This window comes from Schistocerca serialis, chromosome 9 (genome assembly GCF_023864345.2).
Source record: "Schistocerca serialis cubense isolate TAMUIC-IGC-003099 chromosome 9, iqSchSeri2.2, whole genome shotgun sequence".
In the NCBI taxonomy this organism is placed as follows: domain Eukaryota; kingdom Metazoa; phylum Arthropoda; class Insecta; order Orthoptera; family Acrididae; genus Schistocerca; species Schistocerca serialis.
In genome coordinates this window covers 343,364,672-343,389,704 of record NC_064646.1, presented here as the reverse complement: position 1 = coordinate 343,389,704, position 25,033 = coordinate 343,364,672, and the positions used below count along the sequence as shown (strand labels likewise).

Sequence of the window (25,033 nt, the reverse complement as noted above, 5' to 3'; positions counted from 1 at the left end):
CTCTATCCAACTGAGCCATCGAGGACACAGTGGATAGTGTGACTGCAGGAACTTATCTCTGGCACACTCCCCGTGAGACCCACACTTCCAACTTACTGTCCACAGACTAAATTTGTAGAGCCTCTGCCAACTATACTCTTTACTCGTGGTAGTCAATCTACCGATTCCCGTAAGAGTTCGAGCATTGTGAGTGCTTCTGCATTGCTTAAACTCTTACAGGAATTTGTAGATTAACTGCCGTGAGTGAAGAGTATAGTTGGCAGAGGCACTACAAATTTATTGTGTGGACAGTAAGTTGGAAGTGTGGGTCTCACGGGGAGCGTGCCAGTGGTAAGTCCCTGCAGTCGCACTATCCACTGTGTCCTTGATGGCTCAGTCAGATAGAATGTCTACCATGTAAGCAGGAGAACCTGGGTTCGAGTCTGTCGGTGCACATATTTTCAACTGTCCCCTTTGACATTTATCAACACCTGTAAGCAGCTTATGGTCTGGATTTCATTGTAGCTTCAATAGATGAGTGAGGCGGAAGGAAATAGAAGAGGCCTTCAGTCATCAGTATAAGGATAATACATTAACTGATTGTTTCACTTACAACATGTTACTTGCAATCACCGCCTCACTGAATTTCTTCTTTTGGTCTCCTGGACATCATTTTAACAAACTACTCAGGGTAACTGAAAATGTTACATTCTTATAACCAAAGCATTAGCTTCGCCAAGCAATGCATATGGATTTGCATTTGTTTTCTGCATATTACATTGACAAACTCACCTTGGGTTGTTCATTATCTTCGTCATCATCGTCGTCATCGTCATCATCATCGTCCTCCTCCTCTTCCTCAGGATGAGGTCGCTTGACACCCCCTTGTGCTTGTTTCACTGCAGGTGACTGTTTCGCTACAATTAAGAGAAATGTCAGTAAGTGTCTCCTATAAATAACATGACTAAAGTACACAAATACATCCGTACCACAAATATTTTGAAACCCTACTGAAAAACAAAGCTAACAGTATTTTAATAGCTGCAGTATCCAAGACAATGAAGTTAATTCCTCTATAAAATTGTAGTGCAGAAAAAGTTGAAATTAATTATTACAAGTACAACGCATGAACAGTAGTATAAAAAGGATCCACACTACTATATTTCAAATGCCATGTGAATAGATTTTTACGAGACGCACAGGTGGCAAAGTGTTAATACATTATATGAGCAATTAAAAAATTGGATCATATAGTGACAACATAATGCACTTCAGAAAGAAAGCCTATAACAGACAATTATTAAACTGATGAGTCACATCTTTTTGACCAAGTAGTATTCAGCCTACTCAACATTTTGCCTGTGCTACAGACATTTGAGTTCACTATAGATTTAGCTCATCTAATGAATACAATTTAAACTAGTAGATCGAAGCTCACAGTGATGCCTTATATGTTTAGATGAAAGAAAAGACTGCGAAAACATTATGTAGTAAACAAAGTATGAAGGAAATTTATATTTGTGATGGAAAGTAATGATACACACTAAACAATTATCACCAGCTTTCTGTAACAGACATTTTATGGGCTTAATAATCTGACCAATTTCCAAACAGGGAAATAATATGGAAACATATCTATAGATAACATAAAATAATCTTTGTTAAACACATGCGTACAGAGTTCATATAACTAATATCATCTGCATTTGCATGCACTATGCCAATAATGAGATTAAAGCACCTGGTGCATCCTCTGAACTGTCAGAGTCATCGTCAGAAGACTCTTCTGCAGCAGCAGCAGCCTTCTTTGGTGGTGGTTTGGTAACATTTTTCTGCATTGTTGGTCTGGCTGGCACCTTTGCTGGTTCATCTTCATCTGAACTGTCATCCGAGTCATCTGAGCTCTCCTCTGCCTTGGCTTGCTTGGGTGTTTGTGAGGCCTTGCCAGGTGGTATTTTTGCTATTTGAAGTGGCTGAGGGGTTTTCTTAGCTGGAGGCTCATCGTCAGAACTGTCATCAGAGTCGTCAGAACTTTCATCATCATCAGCAGCAGCAGCAGCAGGTTTCACTGTTGCCTGTTGCGATTTCTTGACTACTGGTGTACTCTTCTGTGCTACAAGCTTAGTTTTCATCGTCTGTGGGGCTGCTTCGTCTGAACTATCATCTGAATCTTCTGAGGAACTCTCCTGAGCTGGAGTGACAGGTTTCTTTGCAGATACTGCCTTCTGAGGAGTTTTGGCACCCGCCTGTACAGGTGTCTTCATCCCCTTTTTCTGAGCTGCCAATTGGGGTTTCGGTTTTACCGTAACATCGTCTTCAGAACCTAATGCAGATAATTTTTCAGGAATATTAGCATTCAAAGACATCAAACAACAATAATAAAACATAGCAAAAACATTACTCACTATCATCAGAATCAGAACTAGATTCTTCTTTTGGCTGCGGCTTTGCAGCTACTTTCTGAGGAACATTTGCTTTTGGCTTCACTACAGCAGTCTTTGACTGCTCTTCCTCCGATGACTCTTCTTCACTGCTATCTTCCTCAGGTTGAGCTGGTTTCTTCTGCACAATTGCCTTTGCAACAGCAGGCTGCTTCTGTTGATTTTTCTGTTGCTTTTGATTCTGCACTGGCATTTTAGCTGCAGGTTTGGTCTTTGGCTGTTCATCTTCAGACGACGAATCGTCACTGCTGCTTTCTTCAGCTACAGCTTGCTTTTTCTGGTTTGCCTTCGTGACAGGAGTTTTCAACTGTGGAGACTTTGCAGGAACTAGAACAATATTAACAATTTACAGGTAAGGCTAATATGAAATAGAAAAACCAACAAGAAAGCAGAAGTTCCCTTACATTTCAAAGTAGCATTGCTGGTGACTGACTGCGTTATAAATAAGTTCAATTCATTAGTTGAGACACAGAACGAACTCCAGGGTTTGATTCCAGAGGCAATAATTCCAATCTTAACACATTACAACTATCTTAAATCGCAATGAGGTCTGCATTTAAGTGCAGGACCCCAACAGTTCGGATTTTTTCACAGTTGCATCTCATCACAACCACCCCAATAACACCTCCAGTAAGACCATACTCTGTAAAGCTGCACTCTGAAAAACTTACTATCTACTCTTAACCCCAGAAACCTTAAATTCTTTACAGCTGGAACTACTGGAGCAATTTAACCTAAATGTTTTACACGTGACTTAATGGAAAAATTTCTAAGACACTCTTTGCGCTACAGAACTGATGGTGGTGCGTGCGACTTAAAAATAAATGAAAATGACCAATATTGCTAACAGGTCATGCTAAATCAAACATTCACTAGAACTCTCTACAGTACAGCCATTTGATACAAACCACGAAAAGCTTCCTCACTTTTGAACAACAGATGTTTAGCTGCTATTAATATCATAGGTGAATAATTGCTGAAGTAGATATCCCGTTTGCCCAGAAGCCTCAAGCCACAGCAAATTCAAGAACATTAAATAAGACAAAACTTGTAGAAACAAAAAAGTGCAAGCTCTCCTAACATACTGACAAGGACTGATCCTTACCATCTTTCATGATGAAGGGAAAAACCCAATCCACACCATCTAGTGTTGCAGAGTGGGCAACACACTGGCAGCCAACATGGGAGGGATCGAGTGACTTCCAGAGTAAGAAGTCTTCCTCTACCAAGTGACAATGGCCTTCCACAGTAGATAAGAATGTAGAAGTGCGAAGCACTCTTGCCCTTTGGATGAAAAACTGTCTCTCAAGGCAGAAGTGCCAATGAAAACAGGCACAGACATACAGGATTAATAATCTTTTAAGTATTTTGTATTAGCTGAAAAACTGCTAACGCTACTAACAAGGAAACCCTTTCCAACTGGGGAGTAAGATGGGAAGTCGAATATGGAAAACTACATGTGGTATCCAATCCACAGTTGCCATGGGGAGCATGAGCAAATCATCAGATTCTGAAGAACTTGCACAAACAGGATGGAGAGAGCCGGAGATTTTTGAAAACAGGCAGAACAAAAATAAAGCAGGGCCAGAAAAATTCACTTCTGAAAACTGGAATGCTTCTACAGAGGATATTCTTACTAAACACAACATACTCATTACAGCAATACAAGAAATAAAATTTACAGATGAGTATGCCTCTAAAGGAGGAAGCTACAGAATTTTCAACGGAAAAGTAAGGGAAAGGTTTTATGAAAAATGACCCGCATTTTGAAACTGCTTTCACTGTCAACTGCAAAATTTTAGATTCCATAAGAGATTCCCAGTCACTTAATGGAAGACTATCCATGCTATCCTTCACACGCACCAATCAACCACACCAATAAAACAATCAGAAGACAGAAATTTTGGGAAGAACTAAGAAATTACTGCCAAAATTCCAAATAAACACACTAATACAGCCACAGGATTTAGTGCACAATTGGGCAGACAGAAATATTCACATGCACTGTTGGGAACTACCCACCTTACAAAAGGACAAAAACACCGAAACACTAATAGGACTCTGCAGAGAACCAATCCTGTAATGAAATTCACTGCTTTTAGGCATCTCCCCAGAAAACAGCAAGCTCTCCAAAACTAAATTTAGATGAATTTCAAATATATCCAAATAATCCTCCCAAGAAATCTAGACTGTTAAGATAATAAGGAATTTAAGTTTCATCCTGGATAAATAGTTGTCAGAATTTAAGTTAAATTCCAACAAAGGAATACGAAGTGATAAGCCAAACCCAGGACTCAAATATAACATTGAAAAACTCAAACAATGAAGTAACTTTTGCAATAAACTGGAAACAAAAGCCTGAAAATTGCAAACTGAAAATTTTGTTTGAAGAGCAAAAGAAAAGTCTTCTTGAAAACCAAAAGCCATGTGTAATGGAATTTCTGATGTGATTAAACAGCCACAACACAAAATGCATGGCTAAAATGGAATAAAGCCAAGACTGTGAAGAACTGGATAAGATTCCTTGAAACAAGGGAGGAAACAGAAACAAGGAATACCAAGACTAATTATGATAAAATCAATTAGAATGCAAAATGAATACAAGAAATTTTTACAACACTTTAAAAGGAAGTTAAATATCAACACGGTTACTGAAGAAATACATATTTAGAACAGATTCTCCAATAGAAGTCAATAATAATGTATCGGAATAAAGGATCTAAAAACTGCATTATCAGTTCTGTCAAATTCAGGAGAACCTTTGACTAAGCTGATAGGAAGTCCTGCGTGAAAAATTCAATGAACACAGCTTATATAGTAAAACCACGCCTCTAATTATGTAAACACTAGCAAGTGTCATGTCTCTTCCCACTCTTCTTTAATTGTGTTCTTCAGGGGGGGGGGGCCTTATTATGACCAACATAAAAATTTAAGAAACAAATTTTTTTAACTGCTTGCTTTTCCTGGTATTTTTTTTTTTTTTTTTTTTAATAGATAATGATGCATATGAAAGGTCTAGAACCTGAAAATACCTTGTAGCACAATACCAGAAGAACGAACATTTTCCATAATGTGTACACCTAAAAATACAGGTTTCTTTCAATTATTATAGTTAAGTTTTATTCACAACCTACTTTTTGAAAATACATAGGTGTATAAGATGGAGCCTAACTTGAAAATATGAATATGATATTTGTTGTGAAAATTCACATTTACAACTAATACGAAATTTGTTACATTTGACTGAAAAAATTAAAAAAAAAATTGAATTTGATGTAAGAAATCATTAAAAACAATATTTTCAATAGGGGAAAAAACAACAAGTTGCAAATATTTCATCCTTCATTCGATAACTAGTTTCAGGCCAAGATCCATTTTCAAGTCAACACAAAAAGTCTAAAATGGTAATTCTGAAGCTGTCAAAAATATGTAATGTACATTTATAGTGTGTACAAATAACTGTATGCACCCGTGTGGAGTTGTTAGTCTCCCACAGGGCACCTCCTCAGGTGGTGGATAGGGGGAATGTTCACTAGATATGGTGGACACCGAGGAAATAAAATACCAGGACAGACCAAAACTAGTGAACTGCTGCCTTGTCGCAGGAAGTAGGGCCTCCAAGGCTAAGGGAAGAAAACTCTTAGGGGGGGGGGGGGGGGGGGGGGGGAAGTACCCATCCTCCAGTAGAGCTTGAACATAGAGTTGACAGCCTACTCTGTAAAAACACCTATTGCGAAACTTCAACAAAAAGCCAGATGGATAAAGAATGCCTGACACGACACAGACTAGGCTGTGGAGGACAGGCAATTATGGAAAGAAAGAAAAACAATATAAAGTGTAAATCGGATTTATTCATCAGTACTGGCATGTGGGATCACTATACCACCCAGGAGCTCTGAAAGTGATGCTAGACCAAATAACGAACCTGAAGCTGAGCATCATAGCGTTACAAGTAGTAAGATGGACCATGAGTGGAGTCCTAGAAAAGAAAGGAGCAAACACATTACATAGCTCTAGTGAAAGTAAACACGAGTTTGGGACAGGATTTGTGGTGCATTATCAACTAAAGTGCTTAGTACTGGATTTAACCCCATAAACCCAAGACTATCAACACTCAGGATAACAGGGAAATTCTCTAATTACTCCATAATTAGCCCCCACATACCAACTGCAGAATCTGAGAATGAGGAGAAAGAAGCTTTCTACGAATCTCTGGAAAGAGCACATGATGAATGCCCAGGGCACGATACAAAAATACTCACCAAAGTCCTAAATTCCCAGGTGGGTAGGAAAAGATCTATAGATCAATAATCGACATCTATAGTAAACATGTCTTAGCAATGACAACGGGGCAAAGTTGATACTATCTGCTACATCTAGAAACATGGTGGTAGGCTCAACATTGTTCCCACACATGGACAGCACAAGATGGAAATACAATAGATAGACCATGTACTAATTGATGCATGGCACAAGTCAGACTTACTGGGTGAAAGGAGTTGAAGTCCAAATATAGACACAGATCACTTCCTAGCTTAGGGACAGGTGAGGGCAAGAATATCGAATGCAGTGAAATGAACCTGGCCAAGGACACAGAAATATAACTAACAGCTTTAGAATCCGAAGAAGCAAAAAAACAGTATCAGGAGAGTAATTCAGACCCTAGAAAACACTAGAGAATGTAACACTAATGATCAATAGGAAAGATAAAAAAGACAGTGCAGACGGCAACAAGCGAGATACTTGGGAACAGCATAAAGCAAACAAGAACCTTGTGGTTCCATACCGAATGTGAGACAATAACAAATGAAAAAAATGAAGCATACAGAAGGACTTTACAACCATGTTGTACCAGGAGGATAATGAAAGAATATAAAGAAAAACAGAATTGAAAAAAGGATCCATCACAGGAAAAAGAGGGAGTGAAAGAAGGCAAATATTGAAGAACTGGAGCTTCTGAAGTGCAAACAAGGCAAAGAAATTTTATAGGTACGTGAATAAGGCACAAATCTTTCAAGAGCAGAGCACATATAATAAAAGAGGAAAATGGCGAAATTATAAGTGAAGAGAAGAAGGCAAGAGATGGCCTGGTCACTTTGATAAACCTCTTAATACAAGGCCACCTGTATCAAGTAACCTGACAAAGGAAGAAGACAACTCAGATAATAGTGTGGACCCACCTAACTTAGACAAGGTGAGAACTGCAATGAGGAAATTAAAGAACAAGAAGACAGGAACAGATGGCATTCCAGCAGAACTTTCCGAACAAGGAGGTTCCAAATTGGAAATGTACATCCTGAAACTGGTTAAACTAATATGGGAGGAAAAGGAAATGCCTCAAACAAGGAAAGTGGGAATTATATACCCTATATATAAGGAGACCAGATGTAATGTGGTAACTATAGAGAGATAACACTGCTTAATATGTGATATGAAATCCCCTAATACACTGTACAACTGACTCCTTTCGATAATAGTGTGGGAGACGGGGCTGTAGCAATGTGGATTTATCCCTGGAATGTCAACTATAGACCGATATTTACCCCAAGACAAATTCTGGAAAAATTCTGGGGCCGGAACATGTGTTTTTATGGATTTTAAAGTAGCGTATAATAGTACAGACAGAACAAATGTATCTAGCTCTGGTGGCTTGGGTATTCTGGGGGCGGGAGCCTGATGAGGTTAGTAAGAACGACAATGAAAGAAACACAAGACTGCATAAAAATTAGAGGAATGTTGTCCAATAATGTGGAAATTAAATATGGAGTACGACGAGGTGATGCGCTGGCATGCCGCCTATTCAACGCCACCTTGGAGAAGGTGAGGAGAGAAGCAAATATCTTCAATAGGATAATGATTTTTCATAAATCTGTGCACGTACTGGCCTAAGCGAATGACATTGGCATCGTAGGGGAAAAAAAAAGGCCAGTAGGAACATTGCACTAAATATTAATGAGCAGAAAACTAAATAGCTAGCAGCTGGGAAAGTGCACAGGGAGAACATGCCAGCCAAAATAACGATTGATAGTTATACCTTTGAAAAAGTCTATCGTTTCAAGTACCTCGATTCTATTCCAACCAGCTAATGATACGTCTTGGTGATGAGTATGAAGATGGTTTCAGTGTTGATTCCCGCAACAGTGACGATGGGAGCTCAATGAAACTGCACCATTGTCGCCGTAAACTGGTGAGTGAAAAGCTATGAATATCTGTTACTTATTGCATTACTATCATAAAATCTAGAGCGAGACATTAATACCTTGGTTATTATTTATTTTGCAAACTATAAATCATACTGTTTTCTAGAGCAAGAAATTAATACCTCGGTTATTATTTATTTTATAAACTATAAATCATACTGTTTCGAGGTATCTGCCATAATCAAATGCTTATTTCCAGTATTTCTTTGCTCAGTTACCAAAAGTGTGTGCTTTGTTATACTGATGTCTACAGTATTATGCAGTTGTTTATTTGCTGTCATTGTGGTAGTAACTAAAAAATGATTTGTAGTTGCTCAGCAAGTTACATTTACGAGGTGGAGCAGAAATCCATATGGCCTGCAGTGTGTATAGAGGTTGTTGTTACATCATTCCCATTAACATGTGATTAAGCTCACTTTGGCAGGATAATTGTACTTTTATTACATTTCTGCATGCTTTCAATGCTAACTTAGTGTCACACAAAAACATGTAGCACAGAAAACTGCAATAAAAACAAATCAACAATTACATTATTGGTCACATGCACTATTAGCAACTAACAAGTTATAACTTAAGGTAGCAGAGCAATAAGACTACAATGAACATTAAAGACTGTAAGCTAATTTTCTAGTTGTTGCCCTGTTAACTGCCCTGTACAGAACTAACTATAATTAACTGACTATAGTCAACGTAAAGTAGAAATATTAAAAACTAATCAACGCTATTTATCATCAGAATTCTCACATCTAAATTTTTTTAGAATGTTGAGATTAACATACCATTGTACTTTATATAATAAATTACATTTATTTATACATACAAGCATCTGGGATATAAGAAGCTGCTAGTGTACCTAACATTGGCAAGATAGTGAATTTTCAAGCAGGGAGAAGATATATCAAAATTTGATTATCTTCTAACAGATACCTTTGGGCGGAGGTGCTTCATCACTGTCATCGCTGTCTTCACTGCTGCTGCTCTCTTTTTTTGCTTGCACTGAGGCCTTTGGTGTTACTGGAGCAGCAGTCTTTGCCTTCTGATTTACATTAGTTTTGACAGTTGCAACTTTGGCCGCAGGAGTGTCATCACTATCTTCTATAAATGAGAGTTTTAACGTTAACTCAACTTGAGCAACGTTCTTGGGGTACATACTACTAATATTTAGCAAAATTTTGAAGCACATGTCATAGTCGGATAAAAGGTACAAATGATAATACAAAGACAAATTAATGCCTTCACATTTAAAACATAGTCAGTGCCATTTGGCCCTATTTATGTTACTCTTTCAAGATCAATCATATTAACATATAGATTCGTTGTATACTGGGACGATACGGTGTGACCAAGATAAGAGGCCTCATGTTATACTGAATTTGATATTTGAAGCTGAGTGGTGTTATTTCTTAACACTAGGGCAGCACTCAAAGAGGTCACATAATGTCACGTTGCATTGTCAATAGTTCTGCAAAACACTTTTCCAGTGAAACAAAGAGATTATTGTTGCAACTCTTTGGATGTGAATTTTTTAAAATGCTACACAAAAGGTTCATGATAGAATACCCAGAGAGAGCGGCTCCTACAAAAAGTGTTGTGCCGAAATTGATCACAGATTTTAGAGCAATAGGTTCAGTCACTAATGCCAAATGTAAAACGTCGCTGACAGCCCATGCGTCATTCGCTAAAACGGCCGGTAACTAGACGGCAAACACAAATGAGAACGTAAGGGGTTAAAGAAAGGGCATTCCATGAGGAAATGGAAATGGCGGACTGTCAAAGGTTGAGTGCAGAGAGTACAAATTGGTGGGGCAGCACCACTTAAATGGCAATAGCTAAAAAAACAGCGCCCATTGTGCAACCTAGCTAAAATGATCTCGTGGTGAGGAGGATGACAGGAAGTCGTCCAAGCTGTTAGGAGAGGCTTAATAACCTGGAACTTGTTCCTTTGTGAAGGGAGGACCAGTGGTGATGCTGAAGGGACACCACCTCCTGACAGATGGCAATACAGAAATCATTTGGGGGGAACATAAGAATTAGTGGTCTGGAGCCTTGGCAACATCAGCCGCCTTGTTTCCTGTCAGACCAATGTGAGCAGGAACCAACATAAACATCACACTGGCTCCATCAAGAGTGAGCAAGTGTCAGCTTTCTTGGACCCACTGCACTACGGGATGGACAATGTACACCACACATAGGTTTTGAAGGGCACAGAGTCTAAGCAGATAACACAACTGAAAAGTCTGTGTCTCTATGTACTGCGTGGCCTGATACAGGGCTAAAAGCTCTGTTGTAAATACTGGGCAGTGTGACAGAAGCCAATACTTCAAAACGTCTGTGCCAATGCACACCTGAAACCTCCTTCAGTGTAAACCATGGTACTATCGCAAAGTTCCATTCAAACGTCTTGAAACTGAAGGCAATAGAGTGAGGCTGGAATGAAAGCGAATGAAAGCAAAGATGAACACAGGTCATCTCACAAAGCCAAGGTAGTGCAGGGATCACACCCTTAGTGAAAGTTGCATGTAGCGTTAAGTTGCCTCAGCAAGAGCTGAAAGCGAACTCCAGGAGATAAGAGAAGAGGGACACGCCCCATACTAGCGATCAACAGTCATCAAAAAAGGAGCCATAGGATGTGAGGCCACGCATGACACACAAATGGCATGCATATATGTGCTGAGGAGAGAGTCACGGCGGTAGGACAGCCATGGCTCGACAGCTTCTGAATACAGACTCTCAACATGACCAGTGTAAAAGGTCCCAGTGGTCAAATGGATGCCACAAAGGTGGATAGTATTGAAATGGCATAAGAGGGACAGATATGCAGATGCATAAACAAAATACACAGTCTAGTTTCAAACAGACAAGGGACTGGTACAAACAGAGGAGGTTGCAGTGATCTGCTCCCCAGGAAGTACCACTGAAGTCACACAGGACATCAAGAAACTGCATACAGCAGGCTGCCAGATAAGACATGTGGGAGGACCAACAAAGTTTCCCCGTAGATTCAACAGACGGAAGAACAGCAGGCCCAAGAGGTAAATACAGTGGAAAAAAACCAATTGTGCTGCCAGAAATTCATAGAAACTGTTATGTCAGTGTAAAAACAAAAGCCACTGTTGATGCTCCATGAGTGAAGGCAATCAAGACATCACTGAAGATGACGCACTATGAGAAAAGTCCATGAAGAACTGCAATAAACGGCAAAATCGTCAATGAAAAGGGAGCCAGAGATGTCGGCAGGAGACAGGCCATTATAGAAAACCATGAGGCACACTGTTTTCCTGCACTTTTCAAAATTCCTGAAGGAAACTGGGCAGGATGCCATGAGACCCCCACATGTAGAGAGTACAGAGGACTCCAGTTCTCCAGGTGTTACAGGCTTTTCAAAAAAACACCACAGTCTGGGATTTCCACAGAACATCAATCATGACAAGGGTGGTCAAAGTGACGAGATCGTCAACTGCAGAACGGCACATTCGAAATCCTCACTGTGCAGTGGTTAGTATATTGCAAGACTCAAGCCACCCTAACAGCCGGGTATGAATCATACATTCCATCACCTTGCAAACACAACTAGTGAGAGAAATGGAGCAGTAGCTAGAAGGAAGGTGTTTTGTACTTACTGGGCTTAGGTATGGGTACGACAGTGGCTTCACGCCAGCATCTGGGAAACATGCCCTCTTCCCAGATGCAGATGTACATATTAAGCAGAAAGTGCTTACCTGCAGGAGAAAGATGCTGCGACATATGATTGTTAACAGTGTCAGGTGCTGGGATGAAGTGACAGCATGAACTAACACCCTCATAGTAAAGGCGGCATTGTAGCACTCATCAGTCTGAGATGATCAGGGCATCGCCTATGTCTCGTTTCCGATACAGGAGGGCTGAGTGATAGTGGGAGAAGCTTGAAATCTCTGCAAAATGCTGGCCCAAGATATTGGGATGGCAATAAGGTCCACTATGACATCATCTGCTACTGCCAGGCTGTGGATCTTTGTCCCAGCAAGCCTTAGGAGATTGGCCCACATGACAGGTAGGGAGTGGAACTTTTTAAAGTGCTAGTGAATGAAATACAGCTAGCTTTCTTGTTACCCCCTAAGTATGTGATGACACTGTGCATGCAACAGTTCATAATGAATGCAATCTGTCATCATAAGACGACTCTTAAAAACATGGAGAGCACACCTGCCCTGGTGACATCGATTGACAGAGTAGTCCACTCACAGATTCATGGGACAATCTCAACAGTAAGTGGCATTGTCACCAATGCAGTTGATACAGTGGGTAAGACATTTGAGTGTAGTTGAAATGATGACACTGGTATCAGGGCATCGAGTCTGGAATGTATGGCTAGACTGTGATTACTTCTTAAGGCCCGTCCACACGCAACGATCTGTCTGCGCACATCACATCTGCGCAGACAGATCGTTGCGTGTGAACAGAAGATTTGCACCAACCTGAGGTGTGTGCAAACCTGGAAGTTGGAGTTGGAGGTTTGAGCGAAACCTCTCAAATCTGTCGGTTCAAACCACATCTGCGCAGACAAGTTGGAGCGTGTGGACAGGAGATCGTCGCAAATCTGGCGCGAAACAGCTGTTTGCTCAGTGTAGTGTTTGTATTTGTGTGCACAGGGCATTGAAATGGCTGATACTCGTCAGTGTTCTCGAGAGTTTGTAAGTGAATTCATTGAAATATACAGAAACCACCCATGTTTGTGGATGATTAAAAGTAAAGAATATAGTGACCGAGACAAAAAGACAGCAGCATACAATGCTCTAATTGAAAAATTGCGGGCAGTTGGCGCCTCGGCAAACAGAGAAACGGTAATAAAAAAATAATTTCGTTGCGAACTGGCGAAATTATTTGCGGATGGATGTCGAAACTTATAATTATCTCCTAAAGCATTTAACCCCTCATATTATGAGAAAAATACTTGTATGAGAAGGGAAATTTCTCCTCATGAACGCCTGGCAGTAACATTAAGATTCCTAGCAACAGGAAGGAGCTACAATGATTTGGAATTTTCATCTGCAATATCGAAACAAGCATTGAGTGAAATAATACCCAACACATGTGAAGCTATTTACGCTTTCCTGAAAGATGAGTTCATGAAGGCAAGTCAAGTAAATTAGTCTGTCAGCGAACTGTTTACCGAAAAGAGTTATCCACAGTTCAGAAATCTAGAAGATCTGGTGTAGGAGTAGATCAAGTATACCAGCCAACGTTATGGTATTTTGATCTACTTGGCTTTCTTAGTGATCAAGAAACGCCAAGACCAAGCAGGAGTACAATTGAAGATGAAATTGGAGTACCAATGTGCGAGGAAACGGAACACGAGGTTATGTAAAACAAAACAGGTTTGCCCTGCAACCCTCGCAGTAAATTTACGTGACAAAACTGCTTTCGCTTTAGCAGCCACTGTCTGCATCATTTTGACCGCTTTCTCTGTTTCCTGCGGTTGGTCTGAATGTTTTTTGCAACACAAGTTGCGAACACAGACCACAACAGAACTTCCTCCATTTCTATTTTTCAAAATAACTGAATTAAATTTTGACGTTTTCGGGGAGCGTAGTCGCTTGCCACTGATATTTCTTTTCTACACCGACAGATGGCGGGCGAGTAGTAGATTGGGGTTTGTGTCGTGTGAACACACCACATTTGCAGCGATCTTTTGCATGTACAGACATCTGCGCCGATGTCTGCGCAGACAGATCGTTGCGTGTGGACCGGGCTTTAGTCTGCCTGATCTTTGACAGAAGCACCATACGTAAGAAAAGGAGGGCGTGGGGACACTAAGGATGTATCTACCTTTTTTCATCACCCGATGGATGGCAATGACACCCTGACCAGAGAGATATGTTTGGATTTCTGTCTCACTTGGACCATCAAGCAGCCTAGTGTAAAATAGCACCATGGGAAGCATTCTGAGTTCTATGGGCCTCGACACAAAAAGGATAGTTGTGGAGAAGCAAAGAGGCAAGCAGTTTTTGTGCTTGAGAATCGGCAGTAGTCTCCAAAACCATATCGCCATTCCATGAACGAGAGCAGGAATTCATAGCGCCAGCGATTGAATGAACAACTTTCTGAGTATAAACAGATTTACCATTGCAAAGGACTTACTGTCTTCAGTATGTAAAACCACAAGGAAATGCAATGCAGCTGGGAGGGTCTTTGAATTGAGAGCTTCATTCCATTTGGTAAATGTGGACTGTGAAGGTTGTGATTGGCTCACTACGAGAAAATCCCCCATGGGTGCCAGTGCCTCTCATGGTGCACTCGTCCAACTGGACCTTAGGTGATGGCTCACACCTCAGGTCACTCCACCTGAACACCTGACAGAGGTACTAATCAGCAAATTAGCAGCTCAGGAAATTGCCTCTCCCTGGGCCTGGCCTGTACCGGGGGTACATGCAAACCCCAACCACCCGTGGCTGGGAATTATGTGTGAACCAGTCATCTGTCATGCGTCAGATGCAGGGCCAGCTGTCAGGAGCACGCAGGCAGGAAGAATAGAAAGAACCTCAAACACTGAGGCAGAGGAAGGAAAGGAGAAGACAAAAGAAGAAAGGAAAATTGAACAAAAAGCAGTAGCGAGACTGTTCTTAAGTCAGCTACTGAAAATGTGGAACACATTCCCCAGACTTGTTCCCAAGGAGGGAAAAAGGAATAGCAAGAGAATAGACATGCAGCACGGAAAGGGAAAGATACCACACAGGCTGGTGCTCCATGGTAGCCAAGCACGAACCTGCCAAAAAGTTGCAGGCCCCCTGGGGGGCCTGAATCAGTAGGAGCCACAGCCATTCCAGGGTAATTAAACCAGTAGTGTATAGTCACATACATAAAAGCAATTGAAGTGGATAAAGCTATAGTTTTCTTCATGTAGTTTCTCTGGGAAAACACTAATACTGTACTGACTGTTTGCCTTTACATTACTCTTAATTGACAAGCAGTCACATTTTCAAAATTTGGAATGTGAGCCATGTTATTAAATTCCGCAACTTTTTGAAGACGTTGTCACAACTCAAATTTAATGACACGAAAAAAGACAAAGCTACAGCAACTGCGCACACTACTCCACCCAATTTAATCACCCACTAACCTTATCCATTCTGAACAAACATGCCACCAAAAAATGATGTAAGTGTACTTAAGTCTTATGTGCACTTAACACAAATCCTACCACAGCAGAACCACCATCACTTGGACATGATATACATATTGTAATTTTCACAAACACAAAGTCAGTCCCACCACATTACTTCTGATTAAATGAATCAATCATAGCAACTTTCAACAAGTGATTGGCTACATGTGCAGGGTATCCTGATTGCATCACTGGTCACAGTTAAGTACAATTACATCAGGCAACATCCTGCAACTCGCTTATCTCAATCTGACACTTTGTGGTTTAAATTGCTGTGCACACCTACACAACTGCAATGTCACCTACACTGGTTGGTAATACAATCACAAACATCATTTTGAGAAATATTTACTTGGCACATTTACAGACAGTCTCGCTATTTTTACAGTGCACACTGGTAATGTGGAAGCTCTAATGCGGGTGGGCAACCATACTGTTGAAAATATCTATCTGCAAGCATCACAACTACCTTTGTGAACAGAAAAGGTTAATCCACTGAGGCAAACTGCAGACAAACTACTGAATTGTCTAAAATTGCAGCTTAGGAAAACTTCCAAATTGGTGGCACCTGACAAGCAGAATTGACAATCCCAATGTCGAAACATACTACAATCATTCACAAAGATCTTCATTTTTGACAAATATGTGACAATAGTTAATAATTACAGCGAATTACAACTGAACTAACAACTAGAAAAAACAAATGTGCATTTGACCAGTCAGTTGTGAGTAAAAGGGCTTAGTAATGGATGTGCAGCCATAGTGTAGATTTGTCACAAATCACAATGCAGTAACCTCCCTGTATCAGGTGTTCAAAACATTCTCCAGAATGTTTTGAAAAAGAGAAATGTGTGCAAAGTTTGTACTGCACACCTGAACTCCCAAACAAAAATGATGCGAAATCGGAAAAATCTTCAGCCAAAAATCATGATTAATAAGACTTATCGACAGAAACCTACCACAAAATGACAAAGTGCAGAAATTAACATGAAGAATCAATAGTTTGCCAACAACCTGCATCCAAGCCAATGCGACACACAAGCTGAACAGCACTACGAAAGATGTTCCTGACAGTTTTACATGGTTGTACAAATGTTCTGTGCTTTGTACTCATGCACAACATCCGAGGTATGAAAAAACCATCTTAACTTTTTTCTACTTTATATCAATGCAGTCTCAGAGCTTTTTTGATTGACAAACTATGCTAGCATCACAAAGATGCTTCACAGATGTTCCAGCAAATCACATGCAGTATGAAGTCAGTCAGCCTTCATTTTTATCTATTTATGCAGCCTTCATTTTTATCTATTTATGAAGTGTTTGTCATCTATAATGGTCTAGCAGCCAGTTCAGTCACTACAGATGTAGAACATTCTTAAAGAGCAGAGGTTAGCGATCAAAACTTGAAAGTGCTCATGCAGAACAACAGAATGCAATTTGTGACAAAATGAAGAAGGGATACGACAAACAATATATTTCTTGTGTTGATTTTTAGCATTACTAAACTTAGCAGATCGGTTCAGAACCACACTGAAGGCTACATTAACCTATGACTAGTAGCACATCCCCGTCCTAATGGTGGACATTTCCGTTAGAGAGCTGCATTATGAAAATGGCAAACTCTGGCATTGTAGCAAAAAGCTAGTGCCTTCTCAGCGAATTAGGCCTACTCCACACCTACACACAAGCCGTACGTCATGATCATAAAAAAATTACAGCAGGAGCTCAATGCCCCAGAAGATGCAGTCTCGCAGCAATACAATTATGACCAACTACAATGACGAAGTCCTCTCCCTACTACAGTAACAAAATTAAGTTAAAGACTTCATTATCTTTCAGTTATTGTTCTTATAACAAAATGTAAAATGGTACTGACAACACATTATGTTAAGATTCATTTATTACCACAATCTTCGATCCACGTTACGAGATGTGGAACTGTCAAATACAGGTACTGAAGGCTGGACTTGAGAACTAAGGAGAGGTGTGACAAACACATCAAGGATAACTCCCTAAAACTAGGAAATTAAGTCCGACATGACAAAACCTTAAAAGTTTTACTACATTCATTTGATTAATAGAGGGAAAAATCTGTCATTAAACAAGCTGCTACCCTCACGTATGAAAATAAGATACTAAAATGAGGCACACTGTGACCTATACACCACAGGTACCACACACTGGGGAGACTACTCACTAAAGACACATGCCAAACTGTAACATTGTTGCTATATTTCTTCTCTTTTCCTCCGTGCATCTCTGTACTTTTTGGTTTGCCCTACAGTGTAGTACAAGCTTTGCACATAATGTAATATATTGGGAACATAAAAAATTAAATCTAATGATTGCACAAGCCTCCCTATTCTTGTTACGCACACCTGAATACTTGCATGAGCATACATAACCAAAATTCGATCAAATGTCAAGCTTGCTTGTACCATCCTGTTGCTTGCACACATTGATACTACACACACTCTAGCATGCTTGGGCAAGCACACTTGTCAAGCATGCAGCTACATGTGTAGCAGCCTTAAGAAGAGCCTCATCCCATCTGCATGGCTGCCGCAAGTATGGTGACAGCTTACTGATTACTGGGTCACCACAACATGCTCCATCGGCGTTTACATCCATTACTTTGTTTCCCTTGATACCCATGTGCCTTACACTCAGCAAAAAGGTACTTCCTTCTGCAGCTTTTGTGAGTGGAGACAATCATCTTTGATAGTTATCTTCACTGCACTGATAATATTTCTAGTGTATCAGGATCAATAAGCACTGTGTGTTACACACTGGGAAGCAATACAATAGCCATGTTATCCAACATTACACGGATTTTTCAGTAGTCTTATTCCAAGCACACTTAAATAAAAAAATCCTAAACTTTTCATAGCAGATGTACACTATGCGTTAAAAAAAATATTTGCCACAAAGACTATTACATAAGACAGCTTTTCTGATCGTACCACCAGATTTAGTGCATTAAATCTGGCACAAACATCAGATCACTCTTATCCACAAACAATTGTGTCCCTTAACATTGTATAAAGTAACATCACCACTTATGAACTGCAGTTTGCAATATACGTCCTATTTGTTCACAATGCGCAGTGAAAGTCTAGAATGGGGCCAGTGGCGGCATACTTACGTGTTTCGCGCAGGAATGCTGTCAAATTTTTCCGTGAGGTATGACTGAAGAAAGGAAGGTGTCAGCTATTTGCATTACACAGCCAATGAGAGAGCAGCAGGCTGCCAAATGGTTTTCATGTAGAACATTTAGGAAAAAGATTGCTGTAAACAAGGCTTAAAATTTGAGTCACAGCTATCTGTATTGTGCTAGTGTCTGCAAACTAAGGACAGCGGCACAACTTTTATATTTTCAAAAATAACAATGGTTAATTGATTTGGGGAAGGGGACCAAACAGTGATGTCAATGTTCCCATCAGATTAGGGAAGAATGTGAAAGGAAGTCAGCTGTGCCCTTTCAAAGGAACCATCCTGGCTTTTGCCTGAACTGGTAAGAAACACCACTTCTCTAGTCTGTGTTGATACACAATTTATCTGCATGAGCACAGCAAGTTGCTCAGTTATGATATGTGGATCAATTTTTATTAGTAAAGTCAATTATTAGCTGCAATTTAGTTGTATTTTTGTTTATTTTGGTAGTACTGTTGTTTTACGTTGATGACGCATGCTTTGTTTACTTGTTGTTATATCTTTTAATTTTCAAGCTGCTAGGTTATTTTGTTATCACTGCCGTGCTGTTAATGATGGCTGCTCTGCTGTCTATTTGCACCAACGAAGAGCAATATTCAGTGATCCATTTTTTGTGGTTGGAACGCACATCAGGCCGAAATTCATCTAAGACTTTTAGTACAGTACAGGAACAGTGTTTTGCCACAACTGAGTGTCTACGAATGGTTTGAAAAATTCTGAAATGGTCACACAAGTGTTACGCACGATGAAGGAGCCGGACGACCGTTTACCGCCACAAGTGAAGAAACCATCGAGCATTCACATGAAACAATTCTCTTAGACAGATGATTAACTATTGACGAAGAGGCACATCGTCTGCAAATTATTCACGGTTCTGCCTACGAAATTATTCACAACAGTCTTGGTTTTAATAAACTATGTGCAAGATGGGTCACAAAACAACTCACACAACTGCTTAAAAAACACATTTGGACATCAGCAAAAAACATTTTGACCACTATGGTAACAAAGGGGACAAGTTCTCAGCCAGGATCTTTACTGGTGACAAAAGATGAATCCATCATTATGAGCCAGAGAGTAAACAGCAGAGTATGGAATGGAAACATCCAAATTTGCCGTGCAACAAAAATTTCAGGACCCAACCATCCGCAGGAAAACTGATGCTTACAACTTTTTGGAATGCACTAGGGCCAGTACTGGAAAATTATGGGGAAAGGGACACAGCAAAAAAACAGTGTACATTACAGAGATGCTTACTGCTAGGCTGAAGCCTGCAATTCGAAGCAAAAGCCGAGGATTGCTGTCAAATGGTGTTGTGTTGTTGTACGACAATGTCCTGTCTGCATACTGCTGCCCACATTGCTGAAACACTCCAGAAACTCAAATTTGAAGATTTGATCATCCTCCATACAGTCCCGATCTTGCCCCTGTTTGGTCCACTCAAACAGGCATTAAAGGGCTGTCGATTTTGCCTTGGATGAAGCAGTGAAAGATGCGGTGCATTCCTGGCTTGCAGCTCAACCGAGAACCCTCTTATGAGGGCATCACATGGCTGCACTACAATGATGGACCAAGTGCATTGAAACGCAATGGACTATGTCGAAAAATGATGTTCTCGTGTGTTTCCTATTTGATCACAATAAAATTTTCTAACTACTTAGCAGATGATAATTGACTGACCCTCATATATTGAACATGGACTATTACTAAAACTGAACACTTTTCTCCTACAACTGAATTAAAAATCCCTGATCCACTGAAGTGGCAGCAGTTGTTGCATATCCAGAAGATTCCATCCACACAAACCTTTGACTCTTAAAAGAGTTATTTCACCACCCAATCTGTTACACCTTGAGTCTCTGCAATCCACCAATGAGACATGTACTAATGACAACATAGCCATGCAGAACTAAATCACTTAAATCAGTCCACATTATAGCACCTGGTGTCAATCAAAATATTTCTCCAAAAACCCACTAAAACAGCAAATAAGAAATAAGTTTCAATTTCGGCATTACAAATACAATGCATCTGTTCTTGCCTCTCACTAGTTATGTGAAACAACAATCCCAAACACCACACAAAACTGATGCGTTGCCAACTTATGAGCAACAGATATGCACCAGAGTGACTTCTGCTGTTCCTGATCTAGACTTAAGCCCAATCATGACGTGCAGAAAAACCTGTGTCCACCTACCTCAAGAGTCAGGACAATTTAAATCAGACCTTCTCATTATCAAAGACAGCCGTGGCAAGAAATTTTAAACTATATTGTGCGGTTTGATCTGGAAATAAACATGGTGCATGGGTGGGAAAATTAGCACGGAAGTACTAACATTTCACCACAACTGCCAATCCAAAATGACGCAGATATATAAAATATTTAAGATTAGTGGGCATTAACTTCAAAAAAGCAACAATCTAAATGACTTGCATGGCTCAGTAACAGATTCATATTAACTATCATGACTAGAAGCTGAATAAATTCACAAACACACTAAAAATTTATTCAAGTATTATAAAATACATCTCAACATCAACCTTTTCGACAAACATTCGTGACTCACCTGAGCTCGAGTCTGATGATTCTTCTACGTCACCATTCTTCAAAACAATCTTTTTCGAGGACTTTGTGTTATAAAATTTCACAATCTCTTTCAATGATGGCCAACCTGGAGAAACAGGGCTCTGAAAGGGCAATTAGAAACCATAATAAAATAAAAAAAATGAAAAAGTCATATATATACAACTGAACCAGCTGCATCATAGTGTTTATCTCTCACGTAACTACACGTGTGCAACATGCTGCAATGTTTGTAATTAAATGATGTGTAAAATCTAACACTGAGCACTGTACGCACTGATATTTTCTTTGTGATATTTATTTGGCACAGGAATACCAAAATCTGCAAATGACGCTATGTTTACACGTAAAATTAAACTGAACAGCCGGCTTCACAACTTGTGCGGCTACACACATATTAAAAAAAAAAATATACATACACTTCGCTCATGCATTAATCATAATGTTGTTGATAATAAACAGAAGCCATAGTCAATTACACCGTAATTGGCAGGTGCCGTACCACGTGCTTCTCAACAAGCCAATAACACGATCGATAATTAACGCAAAGTTTCAAAAGTCTGATTATTAATAACCATAGTAGCATACAAGAACAATACTTACAGGCTTTGCTTTCTTTTGATACACCGCGGCTAGAGATGGGCAAGTTGATAATAAATGCTGATGCACAAGAGAATTTACAACACTCTCCTCCACTGCCGCCATTTTGAACCGAAAGAGCGAGCAACGCGTTACCTCCACTACGAACACTGTGCAAGCAATGATTTTCGGTAGCGGAGAATGCCGTGCACAGCGATAACATATATCACGTGTATATGCAATACGCAAAGATAATAAAACCAGTATGGGGAAATCACGTGTACACCGATTGTTGATTTTTACTTATCAATCCTAAAAGTAATTCACGATGATTTAAATTACCTTGCTTTGAATAACAATTTTTAATTAGGATGCATGTGTAAAAACATACAAACGCAAAGCAACCCACAGGAGAGCAAATATATTAAGGAAACAGGGAATGCACTTTGCTTACAGAGCGAGAAACTCAGTCCAGTCACATTTACAAATACCATAAAAGCAAGATAAATACCACGGATCAGGAACATACCAATCAGAATGTCGAGAATGTGAATCAGTACATCTGGAGATGACAGGTAGGAATTTCAAAACAAAGTATAAAGAACGTAAAAGAAGCTGCAAATATGAAAATAGCCATTCTATCTCCGCCGAAAACATGGTAAAACATAAAATATAGACACAAATCATCAAGCATGGAAAAAGACACGAAAGTTATTGGAAAGAATAATCACAACAAAAAACTGCTGACATCACAAAAGAACTTCCACATACAAAGAGCAATGGAAAATAAAGTACAGTCTTAATGACAAAATCCATCTAAGGAATAACTCTCTGATTATGTTAGCCATTTACTTGTTTATTAATTTATTTACATTTTTTGCTTGTTCGCCATCAAGCTGAAGACTTTTGCAAATGTCATACATAGGTTTAGCAGGTAACATAGATAAAACTTACATACAGTAGTGGTACACACATTCATCTTAATGTTACAATTATACTACATGTTAATACATTGGGTAAGTAGAATATAATTAGCTGAGTGAATATAAACATTTATTTACTAAGAAGGCTTTTAACTCCCTGTGGACCAGTTTTGATTCACAGGTTTTTAAAGCATGTGGCAGCTTGTTGAACCATATCTGCCCATTAATATAAGGACTATTCTCAGTTATTTTTAATTTTGTCATCTGCCTGAAGTAGTTACCCTTACTTCTAGTATCACTATTATGTGTATCACTGCACTTATATACTTTGTTTTTACTATTCAGAAAAAATAAGAAGTTTTTACAAATACAATGAATGTTTATGTTGGACAAGGTTTTCATGGCAGGACTCGCTGGACTTTAGTCCATGCATCAATCTAATGACTCTTTTGCTTAATATTAATATTCTGTTCTGGTGCAGGTCTGCCACACAACCACACATTTCGGTACCATAATTAAGAAATGGATAAACTGTTCCATAGAAAACAATTTTTAGTATTTGACTTGGGACTATTTTTGCTCTCCGACTTATCAGATACTAGCTACTGCTTATTTTCTTACATACAGAAGTAATGTGGTTTACCAAACAGAGATTTTTCACCAGCTGGACACCAACAAATTCAGTGTTATCCTGCTGATGTAATACCACAAATATTTTTCATTTCAGCCTCATGAGAATCAGTTGCTTGAAATGTTAGTAGCTGAGATTACTGATGCTGTTGTTTAGATCCTGGTGTAGAAAATATGTGGTACTTCCGTCACATATTTACCATCAGCTGAGTACAATGTCTCAAAAGTCTTTTCATAAAGCGAGAGGCAGGTGTCATCAGCATAGGTTACTAGATGTGAGTTGAAGGGTTGCATCATGTCACTGACATAAACCAGAAGAGAAAGAGACCAAGGATCAATTCCTGCGATACCCCCTGGATTACTGAATCTCTATAAGATTGGAAATCTATTACCTTATTGTCTATTTTACAAGAAAGTTTAGTACACTGTTTGCGATTTGTTGAGTATATGGTCAATAATTGCATTTTTAATCAGCATGTGTGTTCTGACATCCTCTTATAGGAGAATGAAAGATTTTTTTACTTGCTAAGTTACGCCCAGTCATAAGAATGCGAGAGATAATTATCCTTACAGAGCCACAGTCATCAGGAGGAGGTTTTCCCGATACTTCGCTCACTATCGAATGTCGCAGATTGACACTGCAAACGTATCACTTAACTGTAACTACAGTGATAAAATACATGTGGCTGGTTTCCAAGACGATTCTGTCTGGAGTTCAAGGAGCGTGTATCGGTGATGGCCAGTGTATCTGAAAAATTGATATTTCCGCCTTATGGTGGAAACCATCCTGCACGGAGAAGCCAACTGGGGAACAGGAATGTAGCTGACGTAACACTGCCGCCCTCTAGGCAGGTGAATATGTATTGGGCAGTCCTTGTGATCGCATGTGTTCTCCTTGGAAATTTGAGAAGATTCAGTATGGGTGTGTGTTTGCGCTGGACAGTTATTCCCTCGCATTTAAATTGCCCAGATGACTGCTGCTACGCATTTCCTGTCATTATGTGATTGAGAGAACATCGATTGTGGTGTATGTTGTGTGCATCTAGATGGTGAAAGACAGCTGGAAGAGACGTTTGCTGGTCCTCTCTTGACATGAGAAACATCTTAGTTGACTTTGTAAGGTGGAAGGATGATTTGAAATCTGTTATATCACTGACATCGGTATTCACTAGTAGAGCTACCAGTTTCCTCTATTTCTTTCGGGTTGTCACGTAAAAATCTTCGCTGATGCGATAAGTTTCTAGTTACTCAGTGGTTTGCAGCAAGCTCCACCTCGGAGCACCTCGCTAAAGTATCAGGTTTCTAGAGAAAAATTTCCACTCTTAATCTTTAGAATTATACTG

General features: G+C 39.7%; 1 protein-coding gene across 4 annotated transcripts in view; it reads right to left on the bottom strand.

The window, feature by feature from the left end:
* LOC126419923 (nucleolar and coiled-body phosphoprotein 1-like) overlaps positions 1-22,321 on the bottom strand; it is a 31,865-nt gene extending 9,544 nt beyond the window's left edge. For 3 of the 4 annotated variants that reach the window (XM_050087213.1, XM_050087210.1, XM_050087211.1), the window contains exons 1-6: positions 22,162-22,321; positions 21,542-21,662; positions 9,548-9,715; positions 2,385-2,747; positions 1,721-2,302; positions 772-896 (exon numbers count right to left, since the gene is read on the bottom strand). In XM_050087213.1, the coding sequence (XP_049943170.1) occupies positions 772-896; positions 1,721-2,302; positions 2,385-2,747; positions 9,548-9,715; positions 21,542-21,662; positions 22,162-22,263 (1,461 nt within the window). In that variant the 5' untranslated portion in view covers positions 22,264-22,321. The remainder of the gene's footprint in view (positions 1-771; positions 897-1,720; positions 2,303-2,384; positions 2,748-9,547; positions 9,716-21,541; positions 21,663-22,161) is intronic. The other variant, XM_050087212.1, reaches the window with a different exon arrangement.
* Positions 22,322-25,033: the final 2,712 nt, after the last annotated feature.